This window comes from Cyprinodon tularosa, unplaced genomic scaffold, assembly GCF_016077235.1.
Source record: "Cyprinodon tularosa strain WSP-4 unplaced genomic scaffold, ASM1607723v1 ctg225, whole genome shotgun sequence".
NCBI classification, from domain to species: Eukaryota; Metazoa; Chordata; class Actinopteri; order Cyprinodontiformes; family Cyprinodontidae; genus Cyprinodon; species Cyprinodon tularosa.
Genome location: NW_024038839.1, coordinates 1,010,928 through 1,032,760, shown reverse-complemented (window position 1 = coordinate 1,032,760; position 21,833 = coordinate 1,010,928). Strand labels below are relative to the sequence as shown.

The following is a 21,833-nucleotide window of genomic DNA, read 5'->3' as shown; positions in this document are numbered from 1 at the left end:
CCACTTGTGAAATGGACACACTGCATGGTCCATCGCGAAGCACTAGCTGCTAAAAAAATGCCGGTTCTCTTTGACTCTGTGCTGAACCAATCCGTCAAAATAATAAATCTCATAAAATCACGGCCGCTAAACTCTCGCTTGTTTGGGGTCCTCTGCCAGGAGATGGGGTCAGGGCACGAACAGCTGCTTCTGCACACTGAAGTTCGCTGGCTCTCCAGGGGGCGGGTGTTACAGCGGTTGTATGAGCTGCGAGAGGAGGTGAAGTGGTTTTTGACAGAAATTAAATCAGATCTGGCGAAGCATCTGGATGACACTATGTGGCTTGCGTCTCTGTCCTATTTGGTCGATATATTTGACCGCTTGAATGGCCTCAACTTGTCTTTGCAAGGCCGCGAAACTCATATTTTGCTCCTTGCAGACAAAGTGCAGGCCTTCACACAAAAACTAGACCTCTGGCATGGCCGCATCAGTCGAGGGAACTGTGACATGTTCCCCTGCCTTACAGACTTTATAACTGATGCAGGCGCGTCACACGATTTCTCCTCCCTATTTCAATCAGCGTCTGAGCACCTGTCAGCAATGAGAAAACAATTTGCGACGTACTTTAAAGAGGATTATCGCTCTTTTGCATGGGTTCGAGATCCGTTTGTGTGCACAGCAAACGAGCTATCAATTGATTTGCAGGAACAGCTTATTGAGCTGAAGAGTGACAGTAGACTGAAGGAACTCTTTAGCTCCTGTCCTCTTTCGTCATTCTGGGCAGCATTGATGCAGGAATACCCGGAACTCTGTGACGTCGCCTTGAAGATTCTCCTTCCTTTCGCGTCGACATATTTGTGTGAGGCAGGATTCTCAAAAATGACTGCACTCAAAACAAAACACCGCAATCGTGCACAAATCGAGGATGATTTGAGGCTATGCTTATCAAACATTGAGCCAAGAATTGAGGATCTTTGCAAGGCAAAGCAGGCTCAGGTCTCACATTAACATCACCTAATTATATAGCAATAGCCTAGTATTGATAATAGGCCAACTGATGATAATAATAATAACAACAACAATAAAGCATGTAACCTCATAATTATATAGCAATAGCCTTGTAATAATGATAGGCATATACTACTCATAATAATAATAATAATAATAATAATAATAATAATAATAATAATAACAATAATAATGCCTGCAAGCTCACATTAGAAGTCTGGTGCTACTGCCAATTATAACAATAGCCTAGAAATGATAATAGGCCTACCTACCGCTACTGATGATGGTAATAATAATAATGTGGGCCTAAAAATAATAGCCTAGGGCTATCTATCTATCTATCTATCTATCTATCTATCTATCTATCTATCTATCTATCTATCTATCTATCTATCTATCTATCTATCTATCTATGCAAGGTAGAGCGGGGCGGGGCGGGGGGATGGGGGATCTGGGCGGGGGGCACTGGGGCCCCAACTGCAATGAACCAGCTTTGGGGGGGCCCAGCTTGCAAAAGGTTGAGAACCCCTGCTTTAGATGAATGACTGCTTAGGTGCCACTGGTGGTAGCACTGTATCGATACATTTAAAAACAAGTATTGTATCCGGATACAACGTCTCAGTATCGATACTTTTTTGAGTATCGATACTTTTGACAACCCTACTAATTAGTAATACGCATTTGTTATTAACTGGGTATACCAGGTAGCTGCAGATTAACTCGTCTAGGGTAAAAAAAAACAAAACAAAAAAAAACAAAACAAAAAAAACAAAACAAAAAAAAAACACATCTACAGGGATCGAAGTATCCCAGCTCATAGCGATTGCCTGTGGGTTAAAAAAATTAAAATAACTCGAAAATAAATTGACGGAAAATAAATAAAAAAGACAATCGAAATCCCTCTTGCGTTAGACAGCCAATGGTAGCAAAGCTGTGCTCTGAAACTAAATGTTAAATAGCATGTACTTATATAGCGCCTTTATTCAAGTTAGGAGACTTGACCAAAGCGCTTTACACTACATTCATTCAACCATTCACGCACACACTGATGGTGGCAAGCTACATTGTAGCCACAGCTGCCCTGGGGCTCACTGACAAAAGCGGGGCTGCCGTACACTGGCGCCACCGGGCCCTCTGACCACCATCAGTAGACAATGCAGGTGAAGTGTCTTGCCCAAGGACACAACGACACTGAAAGTCAGAGTCGGGGCTTGAACCGTCAACCCTTCGATTTCAGGGCAAACTCCTACATCCAACGCCACTGTCGCCCTAAACTGAAACTAACAGTATTAGCCAATCAGAAGAAGAAGGGGGTGGGTCTTAGGAAAGCGTGTCCCTCCTCTCGTTTCTTGCTCAAGTCGCCAGATAGATTGTGGTGCAGCGCTGATGTTCTACACTGAAAGTCACCTTGCGCCATTTACGGCTCCATTCAATGGAGAGACGTGTAAAAAGTCAAAGAAATTAAATAAATGAAACTTTGTGTTTGGAGAGAAGGAAGATGGAGTGAACAGAATTAAATGGAGTGGTCACAATGCAGTGAACTACGGAGAAGATGCCACAACCATAAAGATAAAGGTCTCAAAATAAATGGCACAGGGCACGGCTTGAAAATACACACACATACATATATATATATTTATTTTTTTGGTAGTAATTACTCAAAGTACCATTATGATAACGTAAAGTTGTAAAGTTAAATAACTTGTATTTGAATAGTTCTGTTTCTTTCTAGCAATGTGTGGAGCCTTATTGACAATTCATTCATATTCTATAGATATATTTCTGAGTAAAACCTCTTAAGTTGTGTCCATTTTATTTTTGAATTATCAAATTAAAGACCTAGTAAATCTGAGTAAATCTAAGTGAATTGTTCGATGTAAGAAAATTGAGAAACTTCTAAGAGTGATACTTTACAGCATGAACGTTTGCGTAATAATAATAGGAATCTATAGAACAGTACTCTGTGGCGTTTATAAGACAACACAACATATCACAGATATATCACCACTGCAGCATGCAAATATTATATCTCTCAAATAAATTGTTGGATAATATATATTCTGTTTTATGAACTTGGATTTTTCATGTCAATATAATACTAAGAGTGAGTAGGGAGCAGAAGCTCACCCAGACACTTATGTTACCCAAAAGGTGCACGAGGGAAGAAAAAAAGCACAACTGATGTGGTTATAGAAAGCTTTTCTTATATTATGCAGTCCCTAAAGTTGAGCTTTTTGTGTACCTTTAACACTGGGTCTGCTGTGCTCTTGCTTCACTTCCTCGATTCCTTCTGCTTTCTGTCCATCAGGACCGTCTGTAAGGGGCTGAGATTCTGCAGAAGCAGCTTCGGAGTGATTTTCCTCATCTATGTTCTGGCTCTCAGGCTGATGGTCACCAGACGGACCAGGCGTGGATTCTTCCACAATTGGGGAGGAATCCAGTGAAGCAGGTGGGAGGGATTTGTTTTCTTCTTCTTGCCTATGATGTTCTTCCTTCACCCCTTTTCCTCTGGTAGATTTTCTACCTATTAAAACAAAAACAGAAAATGAATCGAGTTTCATATTTTAGGCCCTGATGAAATAATAGCCTTCTATTTTCTGCTACCAGGAGTCTGTCGACTTCTCTTCCTGGGTCGACCTCTTGTTACTGTTTCCTTTTCTTCCTTTTCAACCTCTCCCAGCTCATCGACAGTCACAAAGTTGCCACTTTCCTCTAAAACGAAAGAATAAAAACAGCTTCAGGCTCCAGTTCCGACCATGTTCTTGCCTGTACACACCGTTTTGTCCAAAAATGTAACTAAGAACAAAATTTAAATTAAGAACAAAGTTATATGAAACAGTAATAATAGAAGCACTTGATTGAATGGCACAGATTTAAGAAATATTACATTGTACAGCTTAAGATAGAACACAAGTAGGCAGTTTTGTCAGCAGTTGTGATAGCTGTTCTATCATGAGGCAATTAAACCTCACTCCTTCAAATAGACTTAGGTTTAAGTTAGACTTTATGAATAATTAAGATATTATACCAAGCCAGAGCAGCACTAATACAAAACATATTCAACACAAACCTAAACCAAAAGACTGAAGATAAAGTCTAAAGTGTTTGATAAAGTATGATACAAACCTGTGTTGTCACTGTGTTTGCGTTTAGAAGAGCTTGGAGGTTGTTTTGTTTCCTCATTGTCATCTTTCTTGTCCTCAGTTTGGACCGTTTCTGTCAAAGCTGACAAGGTCTGAGAGGAGACAAGCTAGTGAGATTCGATATGCTATCTGTTAAACTTAATTTGAATTTGCTCGATCTCAACCCCACCTCTGGCTTCACAGAGTCCACTGGCTGGTTTTCCGGACTCTGAAGCAGGGTTTCAACCTGTCCGTCCTCTTCCTCAGCGATCTCATCCAGGGTAACCAGCTCCAGCAGTTCAGCCTCACTGATCTCCCTGTGCCACGTTGTAGCCTCTGGCAGAACCTCCTCTCCGACCTCATCCTCTCCCACCTCATCCAGAGTCACGAGATCCTGCTTGTCTAAATCCACCTTTTCCAGATCCTCCTGACACTTCTTCTCCGTTTGACTGCTGGGTTTCCCGCTCCCTCCTCCTCTGCTACTGCTGCCGCTGCGACTTCTTCGCTCCCTAGCTTCTCTTTCCCTGGACCTTTTCTCCTCTCTGTCAGTTTCTCGTTTCCTAGCAGCGGCTTGCCTTTTCATAAGTTCTTTTTCCTCAGCGGCATCATCAGGATAATCTTCCTCCTCTTCGCTAACTTGATCCAGGTTCACAAGAACATTTTCCTTTGATTTTGCCTCATCTCTCTTTGCTGACTTTAACATCTTGCCTGATGCTCCAAGGTTTCTATCCGGCTTATTTAAAGGTGGCCTGTCTACTTTCTGAACATCTGCTTTTGATGTAATTCCCTTCTTCTTGGTTTCAGGTTTTTTAACAGATGGATCCTCTTTAACTTCCGATGGTTTGTCGGGTGACTGCAGCAGCGTGTTCTCCCGTCCACCAGTTTGTTCTGATAGTTCTACAGTTGAGCTACCAGACGGTAAGTGTTCAGTATTCTTTACCATATCGTCCTTTGTCTCGCTCTCCTTCTGCATGGATGTTTCCGTCATCAGCCCATCTTGGAACTGCTCTTCTTCCAGTGAATCTACAACCTGGTAAATTGGCTCTTCTTCCTCCTCATTTAAAGGTAACCCTACTAATTTCTTAGCTGTGTCCAACTGAGGAACATCTGATTTTGTTGCACTTTCAGACTCGTCTAGACGAGTTAGGTCATCAACCACCTCATCCTCAACAGAGTCAAGAATTTTAAATGACTCTTCTTCAACAGTGTTGATCGGTGAGTCACCCTTCTTCAAATCCGCCGTTTGTTGTTTAGTTGCGTTATTGTCTTTCTTCGGTCTTCCTCTCCTTGAGGTTTGTTTCTTGACAATCTCTTTCTTAACAGCACCCAATGTTTTATGAGCAGTGCTCTCTTCACTTTTGTGCCTTGTGTCGCTCATCTTTGTCGGTGTACTTTCCTTCGAAGAAACTCCAACATCTGTTTTCGTGGATTTCTCTGTCTCCTTTTCCTTGGAATCTCTGGCTGGTGTGCGTCTTCTCGGGGTCTTATTGTCCCTTGTTTTGGCATTTTCTTCCACCTTTTTGGCTGCATTTTCTTTTCTTCCTCTAGTAGATCTTGTTGTCACTGCTTTGTCCTCAGGTCTCTCATCTTCCACAGAGTCTAAAACTGTGAATATTTCCTCTACTTTCTCAGATGTTTTAGGTTCTTCTACCTGAGCTAAGATCTTTTCATCCGTTTTCTTTCCTCTAGCTGACCGTCTCCGACCTGTATTGGTTGAGGTCTCTTCAACAGCATCATCTTCAATGGAGTCCAAAACCTCATAGACCGGCTCCTCCAAATCTTTAACACTCATTTCCTCTTTTTTCGTCTTGCTTGTTTTCGTTGTAGGCTTCTTCGTTGCCTTGTCCAGTTGCTTAGTTGGTTTGTCTTTTTCCTCACTTTTAGATGTTCTGCTCCTTGAGCGACTTTCTCTTGTTCTGTAATCTCCAGATCTGGTTGTTCTTTCTTTCTCTGTTCCTTCTTTCTTCTCAGGTTCAGATTCTACAGTGGCTTTTGTTGGTGGATCTTCAGATGAGTCTAAGGCTCGATAAACCTCTTCCTGTAATTTGTCCTTTGATTTAGCCAGTACGTCGGTGGGATCTACAAGCTTCTGATCTTTTAAAGTGTCTTTGCTGGCACCGGTTTCAAGAGGCTGGTCTTCATTAGATATCTGACCAACCTCTTTGGAGGTTTCCCACACTTTCTCTGATAAAAGGATTCCTTCCTTTGGTTTTAGGGTTGATGCAGCACAACCACTATTTGGAGTTGGATTGGTGTCCTCACTTGTTTCTTTATCTCTATCAGATGTAACACTGACTGATGATTCTTCAGGACTGTGGACTTCTTTAGCCTCATCCCTTTCAGACACCTGCATCACTGTGGGACCTTCATCTCCATCATCAGCTGTAGTTGCCTGCTCTACAGGTGTAATGTCCTGCGGCTTGGTAGACACATCTATTTCCATTTTATCAGCCCCTTCCACAACTTCAAGACCACATTGATGAATGGTCTGGTCCTTCTCTGGTCTAGGTATTTGGGTTTTAGTCTTTTTTCCTTGGTCATCCTCCTTGTTTTCCAGATCCAATTTTTCACTGACAGAACCAAGGGTTTGTTTACTATTATTGTTACCTCCCTTTTCCTCTGTTTTTTTCATATTGGTGTCAATCTTCTTACCCTTCGCTTTGCCTTTCTTCATCTCTTTGACAGATTTTTCCTTAGGATCAGTCTTCAGATTCTGGATTTGTAAGCCTTCTCCCTCTGTAAGCTGATTCTTCTCTGATGGTTTTATTTCCGATTGTGACTCAACATTATTTGCAGCACAGTTCTCTGCTGACACCGTGTGGTCAGACTTCGCTACTGAACTCTCTGCCGGTTTTGAATCCTTTTCATGCACCCGATGAGGTTCTACAGATGATTTGATGGCTGCTGCTAATGAACGGGTATTTTGACCTGATGAGGAGGGTTCTGATGATTTGCTAACAATCTTTCTCTTGTTTGACTTAGCTTTCTGACCAGAGGTAGAAGGAGTTTCTACAGATTTGGAACTGGTGGAAGCTTTACAGCTATTAGCAGGTGAAGTTTTGGTTTCAGATTTGTTGGATTCAGAGTTTGTTTGTTTGTTTGCAGACACAGAGCTGGAACTCTGGGATACATTCTCTTTTTCAGACTTGGATGAGGAAGAGGCTGAGTTGGATTCTTTTGAAGACTTTGAGGGTTTTCTAATATCAGAGGACACATTATTTGCCTGACCTTCTGTTTCACTCAAGGTAGTTGGCTCTAATGAAGAGGAGTAACTTTCTACAGTCACTTCATCCATTTCTTCATTAATTTCATCAACAGTCACAAAGTCTGCAAAGTCGAAGGGAAGCTCATCATAAAAATCAGAACTATCATCCACATCTTGGCTTTCATCCTGAATGGAGAAGAAATGATGACAGTTTGACATTTTATTCACAATAAGAGAAAGTCGAATATATAATAAAAAAAAGAAAAACACAACTGATTGTAAATTTTTTTTTAGTAAAATGATAATCAAAATATTAGGCAGAACGTGAGGAAGATTATTTCAGCAGTAGTAAGCAGTGTATTACCTTTGTGAGTGGTGCCCTTTCCTCCTCATCACCTTCAGAGGCAGTTCTTCTGAATGTAGCCCTCTAAAAAGTAAAAGCTTAATTATTTTATCAATTACTTTAGGACTTTTGAACCAAAATTATTTTAAGTTTCCTGTTGGGTTGACTAAAAAAGCAGCTTTACAGTTCTGTACTAAGAGAAAGTATTCTAATATGATACTTTTAACTCAGTGTTTCTTATTAAAGTATAATTCTACTACAGGATTGCCAAATTAGCTGTACGTAAGTAAACATCTAGATGGAGTTAATAGCCTCACCTCCTTTTCCTCGCTTGTCTTTTTTTTGATAAGTCTGTGTTCTTGAAGTGCTGTGGTGAGTGCCTTAAAAATCTCTTCATCGATATGAGGAAGTTCAGCAGCAAGTTCCTCCGATTTGCCAGATTCTATGACTGACATGGTGGTCATGGAGGGAGCAGGCGTGGCTTTCTTTGAAGCAGTGCTGACTGGAGTACTTTGTGACCGCCTCTTCTCTGTATTCTTATTGGGCTTTTGAGACGCAGTCAAGAGGGCAACATTCTCCTTTAAGTGTGTTTCAGCCTTTGAGTCTGAAACAGTTGATCCTACTTTGACAGGATGTGATGAGCTGGGTTCGGTAGAGACTACTGGAGATGGAGAAACTGGGGCGGGGGTTTGCAGCGTAGGTTGTTCATCAGTAGCAGAATATTCTGAAGGAGGCTGTAAAGAAAACAGGAAGCTAACATTAACAATCCAAAGATACAAAGGGACAAACTAAACCTTTAAAGTAACTAAATCTGTCTAAAATGTATTGTTAAGAAAACCTATTAAGGTTTACCATGAACACATATGGTGAAAGAGTCCAGATCAGCTTTACGTCATACTTAAATATGTCCATTTTATCCACGTAGAAAGGCTATTGAACCATTTAGAGCCATGAGGCTATTATTTTGGTATTAAAACCTTACCTGTTTCACAAACACTGTAACTTTTGAAATAGGTTCAGATGTCCTTTAATATTTGTGCTTTTATTTACATATGTTGCTAATAAAACCACCTGATCAGGGTCTACTGGTGACTAACTGTAACGCATCTATCCATTTTACAAATGGTGCATCGTCTCTAGCTAAATAAATATCCAATTAGTCATACTGGCAAATAATTTCACTATAAGCATTAAAGTTGACATTATTGATCATGTACAAAATGGAACCTATGATTTTTAAAATAAAACAAATGCAAACAACAGTTGGGTGTTCCCTTCCATGTGTTTCGTAAACACAGTCCTAAAAAACGTAAAATAAAACGCTTACCTTTGACGAAGCGCCAGTTTCCATCGGTGTGCATTCTGCAAATTAAGTTATTTAGCAAAATATTAAATACAGTCCAAACTATATAATGATCAAATGTAGGAGTTATTTCATAGGGATCCTACTTATTTCTTCTAGCGGCTCCTGCTTTTCCATCTTCACCACGACTGTTGGGGAGGAAACGTCGGCTTCTGTTTCTGCTGCCTCTGCAGGGTTTGCTTCAGCAGGTCTGGGTTCATCAGACTTCACAGCCTGAATGTTGCCCACAGGTTCTGGTGCTGGACGGCTTTCTGCATCTGTTAAAGAATTTAGAAAATAAAATTAAGTCAAACAATGATATTTTCAGACCATACTGCTAATAATTAAGAAAACAAAAAAAAAAAAACCCAAATTAATATTCAGGAACATGTTTAACCTTTTTTTAACCTTCCGAATGTTTTCCTCTGTCTACCTACTAGTTTGGTCGAATAAAGCAAAGCTTAGATCCACAGCAAATAGATCCAATAGAACCATTCATTTACAGATATTTTATGTAAATAATTCATTTTCTAAATTATCTTTATTCAAGCAGAAATGCTAGAAAAATAGAATTATTGAATATTTAACCGTATTATTATTTTGTTTTCTTTTTCTACAAAATCTAAGTGTTGCAAAGAACTGTTTTGGGGTTTCCTAGAAATGCTTTTTTTGATTAGCAATTAAAAGGAGATTTGCTAAATAAAGCTACGGTAAATCAAAACAATACAAAAACAAAGATTAAACCATTTGTAATTCCATTCAGTCCTTCGCAATTTAATCATCCAGGTAAAAAAAAATAAATAAATTAATAAAAGTTTAGTAAGTCTTCTAAATGGGTTCCCCTTTGTTGGAATAGTTTGTCTCTTTTCCAAGTAAAAATGAACCAGTTTGAAGCACCGCGCAAAATGTACGGCTTCTAAGGATGAATTTACTTCTAACTCCTCAGACTGAAGAGGATTCTTGGAGAAGAGATGTAACTTTTTAACACATAAAACCCATCCAAAAGACTTTCTAAACCTTATCAGATAAAAGTACATACATGTCCTTTTTTAACAATCCCATCTTTGTGTCACTGGGGGCACATTTAGAAGAAAATTACAAGAAATCTTTAAAGTAACCGTTTAGAATCTACCCACCCGTCTCTAACATGGCCTCCTGCTTTGTCTCCGTCCCGTCTGATGACTCCTGTTGCTCAGTTTTTGTCTCTATCTTCTCTGTGGGGATCTCCGACTCCTGGACCTGAGGCGGGTCCTCCACAGCCATTTCTTCAACTTTAATTGAAGTTTGAGGCACCTCAGGTGGATCAGTTTCAGTTGGAGAAATGGAGGGTGGGCTTTTAACGCCAGCTGCTGGTTGACACTCTGTTGGTTTTTGCAGAGCTTCTGAAACTTGGTCTTTGGACTCGGCAGAACTAATAACCTCCAATTGCTCTGCTGGTTCAGTTTTATCAGGTTCAACATTTTCGATTTGTATTCTTTCCGGTTCCACTTTTTCACACTCTTCTGGCTGCTCCTCTTTAGAAGCTCCTTCTGCGTCCACAGTTTTGGTGATGTTCTCTGGAACTGAGGTTTGTTCTTCACCTTCTGCTACGGCATCAACAGGCGGTTGTTCAGAAGCTGTAGATTCAGGTACCGACTCCTTTTCAGTCAGGGTGTCTGGTTGGGTTCCAGCTTCCTCAATGTTTGGTGTTGGTTCTGCTTCAGGAGCTGCATCCATAGGCTCAGCAGCTATGTTCTCCTCTTGAGTTTTTTCAGCAGTTTTATCCGACTCCTCCGCGATTTCAGCTGCTTTGCTCGGTGCAGCTGCAGGTTTCGCTGCATCACTTTCAGGTTTTGTCGTCATTTTGTCTTTAGGATCATCAGATTGGGGTACATTTACTGGACGTTGGGGTTTTTGCACCGCTGGGCCCTTCTTTTTAACTTGAACAGACGTCCCAGCATTTTTTCCACCTGTGTTGGATTTTACCTGCTTGGGGGCGACACCCTTCCCTGTAGTGAGAGGTTGTCCTGTTGTGAGGTTTGTAGCCCCAGATGATTTAGGTGTTTGAACTTTTTTAGTCAGGGGGGATTTTTCAGCCGGGGATTTTGCACTGAGCTCTGGAGACTCTCTGAAGAAGACATTTGTGGATTTTGGAAGAAAGAAAGAAAAGCTTAAATAAGAAGGATGATCCTTTTTTTCAAGCTCAATTAACAGATCACAAGCCTTTTTATGATGTAATATCAGGTTTAAGAATCTGGGTGTGCATTAGAGACTGAAATTTTTTCAGGAATCCCACGGGTCACGGGATTCCCGTGGGATGGGAGTCAGTATTAGTAATGATCACGTGATTGGGACGGTACAGGATTAAACATTAACGGGAGCAGACGGGAGCGGGAGCAAACCAATAGTAACTAAAAAAAACTAGGATCGATGCCAAAAAATAAAATAAAATAGAAAGAAAAAAAAATCCAGTACTGGCGCCGCCAATTTTTAGTTTTTTTCCTTGAAGCCTAAACTATAATGCGAGTCAAAAAAACTACACGACCCAAAAACCAACAGTGCTTCCGCTCTTAGTTTTTCACCCAAGCTCAAAAACAATGGAGGGACCAACAGTTACTACAGTTAGAAACAGGAACTTAACTGACCCTTCATAGAAATTCAGATTCAATGTTTTGGCAGAAATCTTATTGAAGACAACAAGAATGGGAGTGGTGCAGGAGCGGGAGTCATTCTGAATGGGAGCGGGATGGGAGTGGGAGTAATTTCACCAGGAGTGGGACGGGACAGGATTTAGATCTCTACTCTCGCCCGGGATTGGGACGGGACACATTTTTTTTCTGTGGGAGTGGGACGGGACAGGAGTGAAAATCCACTCCTGTGTCAGTCTCTAGTGTGCATTAGGTTATCTATAGCATTAATATTTAGACAAGCAATGACAATCCTTCTGGCAACAACTAACAATTGAAACAATGAACAAATGCTTTGATTAAATACGAACATTTGCAAGTGTCCTAGACTCCCCTTTTCAATAGGATTGCTCTTATTATTCAAGAAATGGTTTCCTTTTTCTGTCCCATCACATCTGAAAGGTCCTCAAAAGGAAGAGATCTAGCGACTATGGACCATATGTGAGATCATCTGGCTCTCTTTAATGGAGCAGTAACCTTTAGGAGGTAGCATCAAACAGCACTGCAGTCAGAAGGGGATCAACATATCTAGCAACAATACTTAGCAGTATGTTAAATTTGAACTGCACTATTTGCACTTTAGGGAAGCTCACTATGAGAATATATCTTAATCTATTAAACCATCAGGATCTCTAAATCTTTTATCAACCAGGTTGGATCTAGGGCTGAAACAATTCATCGGATGAATCAATTACAGAAATTATCGTTAATGATTGATTAATCATTAACTGGAGTATAGAGACATACCTTTAGCTGACAGCAGAATTGTAAAAATTTAGAAACATTTGCATTTAAGATGAAAAAAAAAAGTGTTTCATCTGTAAATGTGCTCTATCCAGACCCCTCGGGTGGAAGTTTTAGTTTCACCTGGTTTGATTCTGTTAAAAAAATGTTCTTTAAGGAACCTTTTGCTTTCCGATTATTACTCAACTGTATAGAAAAAAAAAAGAATTTAAAAAAGATAAACAGATTAATTGATTAGCATCAATTGATTAGTGGAACTGAGTCAACCACAGCATCAATCCTCAGAGGATAATGGGGATGGAAACCAGTGTGGTCTAAGCTTCTGTAGCTCATCTCTGGATGGTGCCTTAACTATAACTTTAAGCTACTCTGGTTTCCTTATTAGGTCCTAAATCCGCTGCTCATCGGATACTTTCTCATTTGTAAACCCGAGAAAGGTTTACAGTTCAATCGCTAGTAATACTCAGACTGGGCCATGTTTGGATGCCTGAATTTCTGCCACAAATAACTAATATATTTTATTAGTATATGTTCCCCGACCATAAAAGAGGGTATCCAAGTAGGTCTGCAACAACGAATCAATAAAATCGATAAAAATCGACTTTTAAAAGCGTTTGCAACGAATTTCATCATTGATTAGTTGTGTCGCGCGATTAATGCGTCATCCGCCTTGACTGAAACAGGGGAAGAAAAAAAAATATGGCAGAGCGAGCCAGCGCTGCAGGTGCAGTGTTGCCAACTCAGCGACTTTGTCGCTATATTTAGCGACTTTTCAGACCCCTCCAGCGACTATTTTTCAAAAAAGCGACTGGCGACTTTTTACGGTGTCACTGGCGGCTTTTGGAGACTCTTACGTGAAAGCATGCTGCTGCCGTGGGACGCCTCCCCCATCCTAACCCCGTTCTCCCGCAGGAGTCCCTCTCAGCGCTGCATTCAGAGCCGCAGGATGTTTACCCTCAGCGTCCAGACTGCAAATGAAGCGCGCATGCACCGGGATTGACGGCGCAAATTGATCACAATAATTAAAATATATAAATAAAAAAAATAAACATTAATGGACAGAAAAAAGTAGCTCTATATATTGTACAGTAATATGTCAATTATATGCCACATTCCCATGTAAATATCTGTCTTTGGAGGATGTGTTTTTTAGCACCCCTAGTTCTCTCATTTTTATTCCAAATACAATTTATAATTTGAATCACAGGGCTATTTTTATCTCTATGGTTCAGTATTTCCTCAAGTAGCATCTTTAACTGCTATACTTTCCTGTCTTAAAAGGCAGAACTCTTCTAGTCTAAAAAAAACCTCATTAGAAATGGGGGGACCTATTGTTTGAACCCCTTAGGGGCTTTTAAAAACAAAAATGTCTTTTTTTGCGCTTTATGAAACAAAGTACCCTATATTTTGTGGATGTACAGCTACATTTCTCATGTAAGTTTGCGTAGTTTTAACAAACATTTATTTTTCATATTGCACCAGTACAGTTAATGAGCAACCTGTACTTGTGTGCTTGTTTGTTCTGTCTAAAATGTTTATTTTGGAAAAAAGTTCATATAAAAAATATTTTTTGTCCGATTCATCGATTAATTGAAAAAAATTATCGGCCGATTAATCGATTTGTAAAATAATCGTTAGTTGCAGCCCTATATCCAAGTACTTTACTGTAGTCCAGCTGATGTTCCCTTATATTTCAGCAAATTTTAAGCAATTCTTGATTTTGATACTAAAAAACTAACTCAATTAGTGTAAATCAACAATCCAACCTATAAACTAGCCTTCAAACTTTACAATAGTTTCCCCACAGTAATACTGCAAGCAATGCCTTACTTCTGGGAAGCCGGTTTCTGCTCCTTCTTCGTTGGAGGCTTCTTGGTGGCAGCAGTCTATAAACAAAGCAAATGCATTATGATCCAATGTTATAATCCACTGTGTGAAGTCAGTGTAGATAAAAAGCAACTTACCGGGTTGTTTTCAACAAAGATGGGCAATCCCTTCACTTTGAAGCTTTTTAAGCTCCTCAGTTTATCTGCGTCTTCCTTCTTCTCAAAATGCACGATGGCCTATATTTACAAACAGAAATAAAAAATAAATCAAGCCCACCTGCTTAATTATCATCACTTATTTATGTATATCTGACCAAAACATGCAAAAGGAAAAGAAGACTGTTAACATACTTCTAGTGTGGATCTGAATAAAACCAAGTCCTTGACTTTTCCAAATTTCTCCAAGCTTTCCATGATGATACTGTAGGAAAGTGAGGAATAAACACTAGACAGCCTCACTTTGTCCAGAGGTAAGGGCTGAAGAAATGGACATGAAAAGATTAAAACACAGGAAGATCCGTTTGTTGGTCTTTTTAACAGATTAAATGGGCTTATGGAGTTAAACCAACCGGTTTTGGTGAAGTGGTTATCTCGCTCTTTGGACAGCTGGATGAGGCTTTAGCTGATTTAGAGGAAGGAGTATTCTTTTCCGTCTTTGAAGAGGAGGATGACTTCATTTTAGCCAGCTCAGCCAGCAATGCGGGGGCCAGAGTTTTAACCATGGCTTCCAGGTCTGATTTTCTGGACAGAGACTGAACAGCTAGAAGAACAATGAGATTTTCTAATTAACTAGAGCGATTACTCGTTTAGCACAAATTGAAGGGAAAAAATTTTCATTCTTCAAACCTGTTGTTTCCAGAAGCCTCTTAGCCAGGATGTCTGCGCTTCTGGACCTCTTACACTGAGGTTCTGATCTCTCTGGAGGTGACCGCCTCTCATGGCTTCCCCTCTCCTCACTTCGCCTCTCCTCACTTCTCCTCGCTGAGGACCGCCTGGCCTCCCTCCTCCTGGGCGGGGACCGTCTCTCATAGCTCCTTGAACGTGAGCGCTGACGAGACGAGGTGGGGCGTTCATAGGACCGAGAGCGGGACCTGAAGGCAAACATCAATCGTAACTAGATAAGGTAAAACTGTTGTTGCATTTACCCCAATAAAAAATTAAAGTTGTATTTTTTTAAAGACCTGCGAGAGTGTCTGGAGGCGTAAGGCGATTTGCTACTTCTTCTTTCTCTTTGCCCTTCTGAGGTGTAACGGCGCTGTGGGCTACGGGATCGAGAACGGCTGATGCGTTTCTGCCTTCTACTCTCTGCTCCGTAGCGGCGGTGTGGACTGCGCGATCGTGAGCGGCTAACCCGCTTTTCCCTTTTATCTTCCGATCCACGCTGGCGCTGAGGGCTGAGCGAATGGGAACCGGTATCAGGCGTGGACTTCTGCTGGCGGTTCTGCAACTTCTGGCCGACGGATGTGGGCGAGGGTTGGGTACCTTTATCTGAATGACTACAGAGAATCATAGCAAGGAAAATAAGGTTAAAAATAGAGCTCATAGGGTGACTGAATCATAACTGGATATAATCCAGCAGCAAAACCCAGAGGTACCTCAACAAAACTAGTGGATTCCCATCCCAATCAGGGTATCTGGAAAGAAAACACAACCAATTACTAATTAAAACCAAAACAAACCCTGTTTTCTACTGTTTTTCTGTCACATAGAAGCAATTTAAAAATCTGATGTAGGTTTAGGGAAATGGTTTCACTATTCCTTTAAGAGGAGATCATACGTTTAATTTGTACCTTTATTATTCACCTCCTTTGATTTATTGTTATACTTCCTGTTTTATAATTATTTCTGTTAAATTAAACACATTATGTTTAGATGCACAACAAAAACTAAGCATGTTACATGAGCAGCATATTAACAATGAAGGTCTCCTTAACTTCGACTAAGATAAGACACTAGTTACTTTTAAGAAAGTTACTGAAGTTTAAAGTTCATTAGTGAAACATCATATAAACGTAAACCATTTCAAACTTATTAAAGTAGTGCTGGTTAAGCTATGGTGATTTGTTTAGAGCCAGATCTTGTAGTTATCAGGCTCATCCCCTGTGGAACCAACTACCAGTTTTAGTTGGTGAGGCAGATATCCTGTCTACTTTTAAGGCAAGGCTTAAAACTTTCCTTTTTGATAAAGCTTATAGTTAGAGTGGCTCAGGTTATCTAGATCGACCTCTATAGTTATGCTGCTATAGGCTTAGACTGCAGGAGGACCTAGGAACCCCCATTTCATCATTCCATCTCTGTTCTCCTACTCTGCAAAATGTGTTAGTTCAATCTCTTAACGTAACTCTCTCTCTGCTTTTTCTCATCATAGTAGCATCATCTGGCTGGTTTGTGTTTGGCTGTAACACCATCCTGGAGAGAAATATCAGCTGTGCTGCTGACATCAACACCGTTGTTTATAGATGTCAGAGCTTGACCTGTTTTTTAGTGTAGTCCTGTTTCTCTGACTGTCACTAACTGGATGTGCTCTCTTCATCCTCTGACATTAGAGCTGGCTTGAAGCTCGTCTGCCTGGCTGTGCGTTTCCTGGAAGTGGAGTCTTGTGCAGCTAGTTGACAGTTGCCTTTTGTATCTCTGCTTCTGTCTCTTTTTTTCTGTTCTGCTGGAGGTTTCTTCCTGTTAAAAAGGAGTTTTCCTCTCCACTGTCGCTACAAGTATGCAATTGCCTTTGAGTCAATGAGTTGATGCAATCAGCTGTTTTTTTTTTTTTAGATAGAAAACTTTAAATCAATTTGACTGTATAATCTGGTTGAATTTTCTTTGTAAAGTGCCTTTGTTGTGAATTGGCGCTATATAAATAAACTGAATTGAAATTAATTTAGACGTTTGTCTCCGAATAGGAAAAATGATTCTCACTTGGATATTCCTAAGAAAGGACGGTCATTTATACCTTATAGGCTACAGCAAATTATTTAACAAACACATGGTAAGATTATGCAAATGTAAACTCGGTAAACTGATAAATTAAATGTCTATTTTTATGCACTCACTTTTGGGTAAGAATTTGTCTTATCTACTTTATAACTGAACTGTTTGTTTTTTGGGATGTAATTTTTAGAAATCCAGAGGTGAGCAAACCCAGTCTACAAAACACCACACATTTATGATGCAGCTGGTGTTTAAAACATGGATTCCTAAGTAAACAATGAGGTGGAAGCCAAGTTAAACCAAAACTCACTGCCCTCTCAGCAGTCTGCAGCTCTCCAGATGAAGGCTGGTGTTCTGGTGGGAGAGCCAGTCCTGATCAGAACAACAAACAGGGCAATTAAAAAACATGCTCTTCAAATTTTCCTAATTCCTCAGACAACCACAAAAAAATAAAAATAAATCATGTGTATATATATATATATATATATATATATATATATATATGTACACACACACACACACACACAAATAGCCAATTTTAAGGCATTTTTCTGAACTCAAATAAATATATCATTAAAGCTGAAATAAAATGTTTATGACAAAGAGGGTTTTTTACAGGATTGATACAAAAAATAATGTTTAAGAAGGTTCCAGCGTCGAGCTCTTCAGTCTTTGTGGTGTTGAAAAAAATCTGAGGTCTTTCCTGAATGCCGATAGGAATCTAGCAAGGTTGAGAACAAGGAAGGAAGAAAATCCAACAGAAAAATCAAACTTGATTCTATCTGAGGAAGCTTTCAATTTAAAAAAAAAAGGTACATCATGAAAACTGTAAAACAACAACAGAAATTATGTGTACCTTCCTCAGTTAAAATCATTTCATAAAAAAAAAAAACTATGTCTCCAACAGGTCCTATAAAAAAATAAATATGTTGGGGAGGGGATGGGGTCAGCATCTCATCATGTCCGGTCGATCCTTTATTTCTGCAGTGGCCCGCCTCGTTCTTTAAAACGTCCAATAATATTCTTATTACCCGAATATTCAAGAGATATCGCATACAACGGTCATCACACTTAAATACCTTTACCAATCTAATACAACACATTTACTGACTAGTTTCAGGTCATCACATTAGTAGCAAACCCCCCAAAAAAATATTGAACTGCAGTTTAGTACATAACCTTTAGTTCTAACATGGCTGTTAGAAACCTGAACAATGATTTCCCAGAGTGGATATTCACAAAACCTCATGTTTGATTACAGTCTATGTGAAACAATTAATTAAGGTTTGTATGTTTTTAAAACACAAACATGTGAGTTGAATTTATATTGAAAATTAGGACAATTATGTCCAGGACTCACCTTCATACTGGTACATTCTTTCATACAAAGACAACAGGTATGAGGAAATATTCTTGGTGTTGCTGCAGCGTAGTCTTGCATCATGGCCGGCGTTGGGAGGACTTTGGACGGACCAGTCTTCGCTACTGACGTCTGGCCCTTGAAAGCTGGAGCTGGCAAACGCGGCATGGCGTGCATCGCGCCGGGCGCTGGCATCGGTGGGGCGGGGCGAATTGTGATGAGAGCCGACGGGGTCGTATTTGCAGGAGGGACGGCTCTGGGTTGTGTGGGCTGTTGCATTTGTTTAAATGGTGGAAATGGCTGTTGATGCATCTGGGGCTGCTGCTGCTGCTGCAGTGTTGGCGGCGGCGCTCGCTGTTGGGCCAGTTGCTTCGGCTGTTGTGTCTTCTGCATCTGATCAGGCAGTTTGTTCGTCTGCTCAGGGACCTTTAAGCCTTGACCTTGAGTGTTGCTCTGAGTATCATTTCTGTTAATAAGCACGAGGCCAGGCCGCCCAGGGTGAACTCCACGGACTAAATTACAGGCTGTGTTGGATGGCTGGGCTTTGGAAGTAGCTTGGCAGGCCAGTTCTGGTTGCTTCGGAGGAGTTTGAGGGACTTCTGACTTGAGTTGCCTCATCCCAATGTCCTTGTTCAATGCGAAGGATGGGAAGATTGATTTTGAGGTCTGGTTTATTTGGACTTGGATATTTTTAGCCGGTTCACTGCTGGATGGAGCAACAGAGGTTCTCAATGAGTCAACGCTGGAGGAAGAACTCACCAGGCCACGTGACGAGACAGGCGATTGGGTCTTCAGCTCCGTCATCCCTCTTTGCGGTGGCTGTCTGCTACTTTTGAAAGCATCCGTGTGTAGCACATTTCCACTCGCACCAGTCCTCGCTGAACTGCCCATAGCTCTTCCGGCCTTGTCTCCGACCGGAGCGGTATATTTGCCAGTGTGTCCATAATCGATAACTTTACTGGGTTTAAGAACCGCGGATGATATCTGATCTGGAGTCAATGCTGGCTCCCTGGAGGTAATCGACTTGTCCGTTTCCCCCTTACTTCTGTTAGACTGAGCTTCACTGTAGGGTTTTGACTGAACTGTAGCTGAGACTCGCTTTTCCTTATTTTGTCGGATCTGCCTTAAGATAAAGGGCAGGTTGTCAGGTGTGATCTGGTCCTCTGGGTATGAGATTAAGCTTTCCAAGTCTTCCTGTTCAAGACCAAAGTGCAGAAGGATGTTGGAAGCCGATTCTGAATTGTACTTGGGGCGAGTACTCTCCAAAGGAGGCGTAGGCTGAGGTGGTGTACCCCTGGCGTATTCACCCAACCCTGGAATGGATGACACATCACGTTTTTCATTACTGGAGGTACTGAACCAACTGTTGCCACTGCCCTGAAAGGTGGAGGAAGCAGGTGAAAATGTGTTTGACAGCTCTTTCTGTGAAGCCCTTTGGCAGATTGGCAACCAGTCCAGACTGCTGCTAGCACTGTCCGCAGTGAAGGAACTCTTCTCCTGAATGGGGGTAGAAGTCAGATATGAGGGCTGGCTTGTGTTTGAGGAACGAAACGTGTCTTTTTGAAGATTGGTAAATTGGGAGTTTTGGTTGGCAGAGTTTTGCTTTGCCTCTTCTCTGGCTCTGCTGATATTCAGGTCCAGACATCTGTCTACGTCTTCGTCCACTGTTATGTTATTCCTCTCAGTCCTGTAGTTCGCTGGCAAAGACATAAGGGATGGCATAGGTCCTCCGGTGGGCCCAAGATTGCTTGAAGAAGGTCCAGAAGAGATGAAGTTTGAACTAGCGCCAAGCTGAGGGAGTCCCCTCTGAGGGTCTCTCTGCATTTGTCCACCGGAAGGTCCATAAGGCCCCTGGGGAGACATCTGGTTACCAGGGGCAAAGGGATTATACCTGGGATGTGACATGGTGTTGGCAATCTTCAGAAGATTGAGGAGATTAATGGCCACAGCAGTGGGCGAAGGTGGTTTTCCAGGTAACCCCTGAGCAGGTGTGTTTGGGTTTGCTGTTAAGGTTGCAGCGCAGCCACCCACAGCGAAAACATTGTTCATCTGCGTAAATGCTAGCTGAGCCTTCAGCTGGGCTAACTGCAAAGAAGCAGCCTGCCTTCCTGTCAGTGACGAGCTCCCAGGAAGCCGGCTGAGAAGTGGGCTCGTTAGGGGCCCTGGAGCAGGACACGGGCCACAATTCTCCAAAAGCAAAGAAAAGCTGAAAAGTTTGAAAGAACAAAGAAAGAGGTTAATGACTGGGGATATTTGGCTTTGCAGCCCAATGACTCCATCACTTGGAAGGTTGCTGTCCATTAGCTTCTGTTCTGTTAGCTACATAGAAACTTGGACAATACATTTTTAAGGTTTTGCGAAAATAGAGAAGCCTCAACATCAAACAAATGGAAGGAAGTCATATGTTGCAGTAAAAAATATATTTGTTTTCTGGGGATCATGTCTGTAGCAGAATACAAAGCAGCAAAAGGCAAAGCTCATCACTACACAAGTAAAGAGTAGGAGGAGGACAAAAAGTTTCATCTTTTCTTAATTCAACACAAAATGCAAAAGCAAACATCCTATGTTTATTTTCCATCGAAGGGGAAACCTAAAACCCACAGGAAACGGATCAAAACGTCCAGGAAGCGGATTTTCAGAGTAAATGCTCAACGTCACAGAAATATACAGACAGCAGGGTTGTCCTTAAAAAGTAAAATACAAATTTAAATTTGTTTCTTTCAATTATATTAAAGCTCATCTAAAAAGAACAAATACATACATTCTTGATCTAAATCAAAAATAGGTCTCCTGAAGCACTAGACATTTTGAGGATATAAATTAAAAGCGGCTCTGAAGTGTGGATGCCCCTCATCGATGCTGATGATGACGTGCCATGTCCACTTCATCTTTAGGAGCTCAGACGTCAAAAAAAAAGAAGTTTGTGTGAACTTGGAGAAGTAGGAAAGTGGATTGATGTCCTTTCTTCTTTGGATCGCCACGAGCCGCATTTCGGATGCCATCTTCACCGTTTCTTCTCCATCTCAGCGATGTATCTGCAACTCTGTTTCATTCACTAAATGACAACAATGGGCACCCTATGGATAACAGTGCAGGTCAAGGACTCGTAGGAGGGCTACTTTGGCTAGAATTGCTTTATCTCATGTAATGAATTCAATTAAATTAGCAGCAGAAAAACTGCAGCTAGGCAACTCCTCTCACAACCGATTGACGCCGAATGGCACATATTATCAAACAAATTTGAAATATTTGTGAATTAATTTATTCTTTTTTTTAATTTATTTAACTAAGCTTTTAATTGTTGTTACTCAAG

General features: G+C 40.9%; 1 protein-coding gene across 1 annotated transcript in view; it reads right to left on the bottom strand.

Annotated features, from left to right (window-relative positions):
• The window catches only part of LOC119784404 (zinc finger protein 638-like), a 42,986-nt gene that overhangs the window by 4,608 nt on the left and 16,545 nt on the right, over positions 1–21,833 (bottom strand). The window contains exons 2-19 of the mRNA XM_038286441.1: positions 18,521–20,726; positions 17,471–17,532; positions 15,831–15,869; positions 15,417–15,731; positions 15,082–15,326; positions 14,805–14,995; positions 14,587–14,712; positions 14,374–14,472; positions 14,240–14,295; positions 10,136–11,106; positions 9,107–9,277; positions 8,985–9,019; positions 7,975–8,391; positions 7,679–7,741; positions 4,300–7,500; positions 4,114–4,222; positions 3,592–3,699; positions 3,230–3,511 (exon numbers count right to left, since the gene is read on the bottom strand). Of these exons, the coding sequence (XP_038142369.1) occupies positions 3,230–3,511; positions 3,592–3,699; positions 4,114–4,222; positions 4,300–7,500; positions 7,679–7,741; positions 7,975–8,391; positions 8,985–9,019; positions 9,107–9,277; positions 10,136–11,106; positions 14,240–14,295; positions 14,374–14,472; positions 14,587–14,712; positions 14,805–14,995; positions 15,082–15,326; positions 15,417–15,731; positions 15,831–15,869; positions 17,471–17,532; positions 18,521–20,726 (8,696 nt within the window). The remainder of the gene's footprint in view (positions 1–3,229; positions 3,512–3,591; positions 3,700–4,113; positions 4,223–4,299; positions 7,501–7,678; positions 7,742–7,974; positions 8,392–8,984; positions 9,020–9,106; positions 9,278–10,135; positions 11,107–14,239; positions 14,296–14,373; positions 14,473–14,586; positions 14,713–14,804; positions 14,996–15,081; positions 15,327–15,416; positions 15,732–15,830; positions 15,870–17,470; positions 17,533–18,520; positions 20,727–21,833) is intronic.